The sequence below is a fragment of the Monodon monoceros genome, unplaced genomic scaffold (genome assembly GCF_005190385.1).
Source record: "Monodon monoceros isolate NGI ecotype Baffin Bay Population unplaced genomic scaffold, NGI_Narwhal_1 Super_Scaffold_6, whole genome shotgun sequence".
In the NCBI taxonomy this organism is placed as follows: Eukaryota; Metazoa; Chordata; class Mammalia; order Artiodactyla; family Monodontidae; genus Monodon; species Monodon monoceros.
In genome coordinates this window covers 42,410,790-42,419,988 of record NW_021703783.1, presented here as the reverse complement: position 1 = coordinate 42,419,988, position 9,199 = coordinate 42,410,790, and the positions used below count along the sequence as shown (strand labels likewise).

The following is a 9,199-nucleotide window of genomic DNA, read 5'->3' as shown; positions in this document are numbered from 1 at the left end:
GGCTGGCTTTCCCCAGCCTCTGGTCCATTGACCCCAGACTGTCCTCCCCTTCACCCTGCTCAGGAAGGAAAGCAGAACCGCATGTAGGGCAGAGAGCAAGTTTATTTGGTGAATGCTGATGGCAAACATCATCCAAGAGAGACAATCTGGGAAAACTACTGTGACAAGAGCACCTAGGAGGCCTCTGGGGCTACATACACAGTCTCCCACAGGGGAGGCGTGGTTTCCGCGCACACTGGGAATGTCCTCAGCCATTCAGCACCATGCGGACGAGCTCTGTGGAAAGGAGAGGGGGTGATCCAGGGAGCAGGGCCAAGGGGAGGGGTCCACCAGGGGCCAGGAGACCACAAGACCACAAAGGTAGCCTAAGAAGGGATGTGCCCACAGCAACCAACCTTGGAGTCAGTTTGCAGAGGGGCCACCTTGAGTCTGACCAGTCCTCTCAGCCCCCAGCTCCCCTCCCACCAGCTGTTATTTCCCCACCCCACCCTGAGCAGCAAGAACACAGCAGAGGCAGAAGAGTTCTCAACTACACCTACAGCTACTGTCAGCCATTGGCGGGAGGAGAAGACAGAGTTTTGGGTTAGGGTACCTCCGAGCTGCCCAGCAGAAGGACGGGAAAGAGACTTCAGCTACAGTAGCACAGTGGGACAGGCAACCCACCCCCCGCTGCCAGCTGCCCGTGCTCCCGGGCTAAAGGATGACCATGAAGCAAGACTGGGATAGGCTGGTGTGAGTTCCCAGACACCAGCGCCCTAAGAAGCAAAACCTCAGCCCATTCTAGGAGAAAAGGAGGTACCACACCCCCAGGCTGTCTTCCTCTTTGAGGAACCCCTCCTGTCCCCAGTCAGCTCCATGCAGAGACATGCCAGGAGGAAGTCAGATGGTAGTAGGGGAAGGGCAGGGGCTAGAGAGCAAAGGCTGGGAAGAAAAACACTGGGGAGGTCAACTAGAGAAGAGGGGCTGGGAGGAGCCGTACCCGCCCCATGGGCCCGTCACCCCGACAGGATATGCCTCACAAACGCTGCAGGAAGGAAGAGACATTAATGGTGAAGACAAGACACAGACATGGGGTGAAGGGGTCAGGCGGCGAGGGATTAGACATCCATTTATTTTACTTCCCATCCCTTTCCCACCCTTCATGCCACATAAGCCCTTCCTTTCCTGTCATACCCCCCTGGCCTCCCACTCCTGGGCTGGGCTGGGCCCTGCCCCTTGCCTGTTGGCACTTTTTGGAGCCTGAATCCAGGGACAGGGAAAGCCCCAAATGCTGCACTTGACCTGCCCTGTATGGCTGCTTCCTCCGTGAGACCCCAGTTAGTCCCTCACCTTCATAGTTGATACAACCATTGCTGTCCTCGTGCCCTGCCACCAGCATCTCTACTTCTTCCTCTGTCATCTTCTCACCTGCAGAGGGGAAGAAAGAGTGAGCGTTCTGGAATTGGATGACACATGAGGTCTATCAGGTGGCACCTCAGCTCAAGAAGGAAGGGCAGAGCCTTACCCAGTGTGACGAGAACATGCCGGATCTCAGCACCCATGACGGTGCCGTTCCCTTCCTTGTCAAACACCCGAAGGCCTTCGACGTAGTCCTCATAGGTGCCCTGGTCCTTGTTCTTGGCCACAGTCTGCAGCATGGGCAGGAAGTGCTCAAAGTCCAGCACCTTCACGTTCATCTCTGCCATAAAGGAGGTGGAAGCAAAGTCACATGCATTCTCAGGACTGGGGATTATGTGGTTCCCACTCGAGGCAGGAGAAATCTTATCTGGGATTTGCTAGACAAGAGCCGCTTGAGTTCAGGGCCTAAGAAGACAAAGCGAAGCTATCAGCTAAAGACTGCAGACCCACTACCACACTGCAGAGTTATTCTTAAGGACCCTCACCATCACTCTTGGGGTTCCCCAGGACCTTGAGCACCTCGGCGTTGGTGGGGTTCTGGCCCAGGGCCCTCATCACGTCCCCACACTGGCTGTACAGGATCTTGCCATCCCCTGTTCGGTCAAACAGCTGGAAGGCCTCCTTGAACTCTGAGGATTCAGATAAACATCAGCACTGGGCACGTGGGGGTTGACCCAAACCCTCCCTTACAGCCCCTGCGGCCCATTCCACTTTGATCATGCTGAGGAAACCAGATATTTATACCGCTGTGCACCCAAACCCTCTAAGAGGGATCCAGCGTCCCTTCCTCCGACTCAGGTGTCCCACATAAATACCCAGCCTTCCTCCCCTTGGCAGAGGTACCAGCCATTTACATACCCTCCGCCTGCAGCAGCCTGCCCAGCCTCCTCACCTCACTACTCAGGGCAGGGATTTGCCACCGCCCTGTCTGGGCCCTGTCCTTATAAGGAAGTGGGAGCAGCAGCCTGGGACTGGGGTCATCCCAGCCTGCCACTTCCCACCCCTCCAGTACAGAGACCTTTCAGAGAGTACAGCTACAAAGAAGTATGCTCAGCAAGCTCCCCTGCTCCATTTTCACAAAGTAACAGGTCACTGCTGTCTACAGCCTTCACGATTCCAAGCTGGGGGAGGGGGAAAGTTATCACAGGAGGAGAAAAGAGGCAGAAGTAGCTAACTAAGGAACAGGGGAGCACAGGCAGCTTAATACACAGTCCCCAAGCCCCACACACAACAGGCATTAGTGACCAAGTTGTTTCACATGCCCACACCACCTAAAACTCACCCAGTGCTTGGGGCTCAGATCTAGAGTACAAGGGAAGGGAGGAAGAAAGAGTGAGAAAAGAAAATGGAAGATCCAGAAGGAGGGAGAAGGGAATCCACGAAGTACTCCCCTGGGGGGTGCTGAAGAGAAGACAGGTGGCTGGAGGGTGCTAGAGGGAGCGTCCCTCTCCCTAAGATGACCTCAATAGGGGTCAGATTACCTACCTGCGGTCTGGTCCTCGGTGAAGTCACACTGCTCAGAGAAGAGGGGAGCGGTCAGCATCTTAACTCCAATCCCCCAAGCTTCTATCCCAGTCCCAAGAACTCTGAACCACAAACTCCCGTTCCATGCCGGGGACCCGCTTCCCAGCAGGACAGGATCCGCGACACTCCAACCCCACCTCCAACCTTTAAGGCCCTCAGGTTCCTTTACCCCCTACCTTTTGCCTTCTCCCCGCCCCCTATCCCCGGCTTCCCGCCTCTCGCCCCAAATCCCGCTCATCTTCCCAGCGCTGGGCCCCACCATCTTGACTGCTCAGCTCTGCGGGACCTTTTCCTGCAGTAATGGCTCCGGTTCCGGGCCCAACCCTAGTCTTAGTACGTCCCAATTACGTCACCCCCAGCCGACCCAGCCAATAGGAATCCTGGCCCGGGTTTATGCAGATGACGCTGCTATATTAGTAATGAGGTGGGCGGGACCCACTGCTGTTCGTTTCCACTGAGCAGCCCTATCTGGGGCACAGAAACTGCAGAAGAGGGTGGAGTGGGGCGCGAGGAATCTGCTCCTCCGAGAAGCAAGAAAGTCAGAGGTTGTCGGATTGGGGAGGGGTGGGGGGAGAAGAGAGCCCTCCCTTTCCTTCCTTTCCTCCCCCACCTATAAAGAAAGCAAGAGTCGGAGACCAAGGGAGGAACCGTCTCTTTATTTTGAAACAATAGCCTCCTGGTGGCAGGAACTTGCTTTCGCCTGCGGGGGGCGGGAGGGGGGGAAGTATCCGACCCCACTGCACCTGTGGAAAAAGATGAAAGTTGCCAAATCCTGGCGCTCTCGCGCAGCAGGACATGCAGACGTACTTCCCTGCTTTTCCACCCTGGCTGAGGGAAGGGAAGGAGGCTTGCCTCTCAAGGCAAAGTGGGAGGGCCCTACCTGTGGAGCTCAGACGCTTAGGATGTGCTTCAGGAAGGCTGCAGAGAGAGGAGGCAAGAGGGGCTGCAGAAGCTGGCCTGATGATGACCCACCCGACTTTAGATAATATGGGTCCCAGGGTGCCTCACCCACATACCTCGAACTTCCTGCCTCCCCGCTTCCCCTGTCCCTTCTGCTTGTCTGGCCCCTCACCTTCATAGTTGATGCAGCCGTTGCTGTCCTCATGTCCTGCCAGAACTGCCTCCACCTCCTCTTCAGTCATCTTCTCTCCTGAGCCCCAGACACGGCGTTTTAGCCTCTGCCTTCCCTCCCTCATCAACCTAGGCCTCTTTCTTCTGAGTGGTACCTCCTCTTCTTCCACCCTGGAGACTTGCCCACAGCAACAGTCCCCCAAGAGAATCCTCTCCCTGTAATGAGCATGCCTTGAACGTGTCCCTGAATCTTGCTTTCCGTTTCACCTCAGTTACACCCGGTGAAAGTTTTGACAGATAAGGAAACTGAATTCCAGAGGATTAAGAGACATACCATATCATAGAGTACGACCATCTCTTCCAAAACCGAAACTCAAATCTCCCACCTCATCCCCTTTCCTCTGCCCTTTGGGAGTCATCTGCAGCCCACACACTTTAGCCTCCACAGGAGTAAGACCTTCAGATTGTCCCCAAGGCTCTGACCTTCTCAGTCTCCTGCCCATGACCTACAGGAAAGTAATCCCTCCCTGGCTCTGCCTACTTAGCCAAGCTTCTCCTTAGTTCACCCCCTCCTCTCAGCCCCACAGGAGTTCTGGTGCCTGCCTCACCCAGGGTGGTGAGGACTTGTCTGAGCTCTGCTCCCATGACTTTGCCATTCGCCTCTTTGTCAAACACCCGAAGCCCCTCCAGGTAGTCCTGGTATGTGCCTTGGTCCCGGCTCTTGGCCACTGCCTGGAGCATGGGCAGGAAAGTCTCAAAGTCCACACGCCGGGACTTCAGCTCTGGAGATCAGAGAAGTGAAGGAGAGGTCACTGTAGTGTCACCCAGGACCCAGCTCCCATACCCACCATGAAGGGTTTTATCCCTTCAACATTCACGATGCTTTTCTGCCCCTGCGTCTGACAGTTTCTAAAGTCCTGGGACCCACCTCAGCATTTTTTGTCACCTTACCAACATTCCTCGATTCCACCACCAAACTGAAAACCCGCATCGTCCCAGAGGTCCCCTCACCATCACTCTTGGGGTTCCCCAGGACCTTGAGCACCTCGGCGTTGGTGGGGTTCTGGCCCAGGGCCCTCATCACATCCCCACACTGGCTGTACTGGATCTTGCCATCCCCTACTCGGTCAAACAGCTCGAAGGCCTCCTTGAACTCTGAAGTATAAGGAGGGGTCAGTGTTGACAAGGGGTCCCATCACCACCAGGAGAAAGGAGATTCAGAAACTATGTGCTTGAGCTGAGCAGAACCGGGAACACAAAGAGTACTAGTGTGGGAGTTTTCAAGGTCGGGAATGGAGTTAGGGGAATAGAAGGAGGATCTGAAGAGGGACTTGGGATGGACAGTGGGCTCAGGGGCTTTGCCTCACCCTCCAGCTGGTCCTTGTTAAACTCGATCTGTGGAAGAAAAGAGCAGGTGAGGAGAGATGACAGGGCTCATTCAATCCCTCTCCAACACTCCTCCCGACCAACTGGCAGCCACTTCTGGGGAGGGGCCCAAAGGGACCAGGCTGGGAGCCCAGCCACCTCAGTCCCATTCCCAGCTCAAGACCTTGGGAGAATCCCAAGAGGAGGAATTATTGGGGGGAGGGTTTCCAGGGAACGGGGTTAATCCCATGCCACCTGTTCCCCTCCCTCTACTGCCCTGAGCCCTGCATCCCTCACATAACTGGGGGCTGAACAAAAGCTAAATTTACCCCTGGCCCCCAGCTGTGATTGTCTAACAAGTCTGTCCTCTTCAGCCTTTCCTCCTGGGGTTCAGAGCTGTGGCCTTTAGTGTTGAATAGTCAGCCAGGCACAGGCAGCAGCTCCCTCCCTTCACCTTGAAACTGTCCTCAGAACCCAGATGTTTCCCATCTTACAGGCCCTGCCTCCAGCAGGAGGGTCGGTGAGAAGGTGGGGGTGTGTGGGTGTGTACATACACACACGTGACAACAAAGACAACAGCAGAGTCATAAGCCTGGATGCTTCCAAATGGGGTACTAAGAGAAAGCGCCACTGTTATCCAGTGCTTACCGATTCCCTACCTTCTAGATACCCCTAGTCCCCTAGGTTGTATCCCACCCTTGTACCACCCCCTCCAAACTCTTTTCTCATTTTCCAGGGACTCACCACCACTTTGGAGAGATCGATGGGGGGCTCCTGGGTTTTCTCAGGGGTTGGAAGGACACCTGGCACTGGTGCTGGCACTGGCTCAGCCTTGGTCTTGGCTGGAGGGGCCCCTGCTGCTGGCTTGGCAGCAGGCTTGGGGATAGAGGGTCCTGCTGGTTTCTTCACGGGAACATCCTTCTTGGGAGGCATGATGTCCGGTGGCCAAAGGACAGTGTGCTGATGGGGGCACCCATCTCTGTTTAAATAGCCAGGGAGTCTGGGATGTCAAGGGGCGGGGGCAGGGGCAGGGAGCCAGTTGGCTGTGGGGAGGGTGAGATAGAGGAGAGATATGACGGCCTGCCCTCACTCCCCTGGCCTCCTACAGTTCAGGACTCCTGCCCCAAGGTTTTCTCCCTTCTGTCCACCCCGCCCCAAATGCTGACCAGAACAATGGCCGCTTTGGGGGGGAGGGGAGGAGGAGGAGGCCAGAGACTGCCCAGAATGGGGGAGTTAACCTCCAGGGTGAGGATAGGATGCTTGCCAGTGACAAACACTGAAACAGGGGTGAGGCAAAGAAGGGCATCCAGGCATTTCAGGCCCCCAACCGCCTGACTCAGAATAGCCCTTTTTCCTAGCAGCTTTAGACTCTTGAAGGCTGAGGCAGGGATGGGGGCCTTGCGAACTGGGATTGTTCAAGTGGAGTCTGGGAGTAGTGAAAGGAGAAGGAAACAAGCAGCCCTTCCATTTCCCTCTTACCATGGATAAGGAGCAGGGTAGTTGGCCCCACAGCCTAATAATCCTTAATACCTCAAGTCCCTAACCCCCTCCCTCCCAGCCCAGAACTGGAGCTGTGCACAATATAAAGAATAGCAACAGAAGAGTGTGACCCCCCCCCCACCCCGCATTGTACCCTGTGCCCAGTGTTGTTTTAGAGGTGGGGATGAAGGCAAGGATCAAGGAAGGAACCTTGTCCACAAGCTTATGGTCATTCAAGTCAGACAAAGGTAGGGTGCCTGCTGAACCTGCAGGGACTCCGTGGTGGCACCTGGGGGGGAAGGGCAAGCTCTGAGAGGCAAAGGGCCTAATTTCTAAAATCTCTAATCCAAAAGGATGCGAGAGGTCCCCTGGGCTCCATGAGTACTCATACCCAACCAGAGGGATAATAGAACCCTGACTCAGTAGCCAGGTTACAAACCTTGCTGGGGGCGCTGGGGAAGGGTGGAAGTCGATGGGGGGAGTACGGAAGAGGGGATGGGTTGCTGGTTACTTTTGTTCTGGGGGTAAAGAAGGAGACGATTTAGATAGCATTCTGAGGAAGATAGTAGTGATTCCTCTTAGGCCCTGGGATTCAGAGAGTTGATGCTGGGTCTCCCACTCGCAAATAAAGCATTTGAATGTCATTACTGCAAATTGTCTCATTTTAGGAAAGTCAGAATCATTCCTCCAGCCGGGAGTACATCACACACACACACACACACACACACACACACACACACACACACACACACACCCCTAAGCCTTAAATAAAGGAACGAGTCCCTCCCCAGCGCCCCAAAACTCACCCTGCGGGGTCCAGGTAAGGGGCGGAGGCGGGGCGCAGGGCATCCGCGGGCCCTGAAGGGTTAATTCCCGTGGCCTCTGAGCATGCCGGGAGTCGTAGTCCTCGCGCGCCCGCGGGCTCACGGGAAACGCCGCCCTACAGAGCAGGGCGGACGCCGGCTCAGTGACTTCCGGCCCGCGGCGGCGGTTGGTGACTCACGATCGTTGGGAAGTGATTCTTGTCCCGGAACCGAAAGGCAGTGAGCACTTTACAATCCTCTTCCCTGACCCTAAAACCGCGCGCGGTCCCCCAGGATATCTCCCTTGCTCAGGCCTGCGTTACGCGTTTAGTGTGGGCGGGGGTGATATTTTCCTGAATCCACTGGTGAGAACGCAGAACGTGGGGAAAGGCTGCAGTTGCAGCCGGCCGGATGGAGGTCAAGTAGTAGGAAGCATTTACTGCCCGGGGCAGAGTGGTGCGGTCTCTAGCTTCCTCTTGCGGTTTGGTAGAAAGAGAACAGAAGCTGTTGAGTTGCCGTGTGACTTGGAACAGTTTTTGAAATGAACTGGTAGTTGAAGTAAGTGTTAAATTTTGGAATTGAGCCGGGTCACCTGCCCCAGTCTCTAAGTTGAGATTTCTCCATTCTGCCCCGCGTATGCGCCAGCCACCTTGTCGGTTCCTCACAGGTCTCCTTGGAGTGGAGGACTGGGTTCTCCAGCCCGTGACTAAGACATCTCTTCCCAGCATTGGACATCTCTTTTCCGGAGATGGTTGTTTGTTTTTTAGATCTGTTTTTTTTTTTTAAATTGAGGTATAGTTGTACAATATCACAGAAGTTTCAGGTGTACAACAGTGATTCACAATTTTTAAAGGTTATACTCCATTTATAGTTATTATAAATATTGGTTATATTCCCTGTGTTGTACATCCCCCAGATGTTCATCAAAGGTCTCATCTGTGTCGGGAGGGAACCAGCCCAGGCAGGCCCAACTTCACTTGCTGAATCAGTAAATGCCCTGGCGGCATACCTTGCTGGACATTGGGGCTTGCATGGGCCTGCAGGCAGTGGGTCAGAGTGAAAACCCTCGGGAGGTCAGAAAGGTGAGGCATAAGTTAACTTTATGGGCAGTGCAGAAGTGATATTTGCTGGTTGGGGAAAGCTTGGAAGAACAGAAATGGGTTGTATAATATGGTTGGTTACAAGACTGGGTGAGGGCATAACAGATGCCTTTTAGTGTCTTTCATCACTTACACAGAAGTTGATTTCGAAGATGTGGTTTATCTGATCTTTTTATTCCTCCTCCTTTCCTTTATGGCTGCCTTTTGGCAGTTTGCCAAGTAGAAGTAGTTATGGCATGACTTTCTAGCTTTGTAAAAAATATATTTATTTGTTTGTTTATTTTGGCTGCACCACCTCTTAGTTGTGGCATCGTTGTTTGTTTTTTGTTTTTGTTTTTTTTGGCTGCGTTGGGTCTTTGTTACTGCACGCGGGCTTTCTCTAGTTGCAGCGAGCAGAGGTTACTCTTCCTGGCGGTGTGCGGGCTTCTAATTGTGGTGGCTTCTCCTTGTGGAGCAGGG

General features: G+C 54.4%; 2 protein-coding genes across 9 annotated transcripts; both read right to left on the bottom strand.

The window, feature by feature from the left end:
* Positions 1-84: 84 nt before the first annotated feature.
* Positions 85-3,325, bottom strand: MYL6 (myosin light chain 6). 4 transcript variants are annotated; one of them, XM_029206466.1, is made up of 7 exons: positions 3,182-3,325; positions 2,884-2,911; positions 1,884-2,027; positions 1,505-1,678; positions 1,330-1,407; positions 980-1,024; positions 85-276 (listed from the first exon to the last, which is right to left on the bottom strand). In XM_029206466.1, exons 1-6 carry the CDS (start codon positions 3,182-3,184, stop codon positions 996-998), a joined length of 456 nt encoding a protein of 151 aa, XP_029062299.1. In that variant the 5' UTR covers positions 3,185-3,325; the 3' UTR covers positions 85-276; positions 980-995. The 4 variants fall into 4 exon arrangements, with proteins under 4 accessions (XP_029062299.1, XP_029062298.1, XP_029062297.1 ...); XM_029206465.1 differs by lacking the exon at positions 980-1,024; XM_029206464.1 differs by lacking the exon at positions 3,182-3,325 and having other exon boundaries at positions 2,884-2,956.
* A 234-nt stretch (positions 3,326-3,559) lies between these two features.
* MYL6B (myosin light chain 6B) lies at positions 3,560-7,839 on the bottom strand. Of its 5 annotated transcripts, none has more exons than XM_029206459.1 (8): positions 7,644-7,839; positions 6,103-6,401; positions 5,361-5,388; positions 5,005-5,148; positions 4,602-4,775; positions 3,995-4,072; positions 3,803-3,840; positions 3,560-3,665 (listed from the first exon to the last, which is right to left on the bottom strand). In XM_029206459.1, the coding sequence occupies exons 2-7, from the start codon at positions 6,289-6,291 to the stop codon at positions 3,812-3,814; spliced, it is 642 nt and encodes a 213-aa protein (XP_029062292.1). In that variant the 5' UTR covers positions 6,292-6,401; positions 7,644-7,839; the 3' UTR covers positions 3,560-3,665; positions 3,803-3,811. The 5 variants fall into 5 exon arrangements, with proteins under 5 accessions (XP_029062292.1, XP_029062291.1, XP_029062294.1 ...); XM_029206458.1 differs by having other exon boundaries at positions 6,103-6,337; XM_029206461.1 differs by having other exon boundaries at positions 6,103-6,318; positions 7,644-7,682.
* Positions 7,840-9,199: the final 1,360 nt, after the last annotated feature.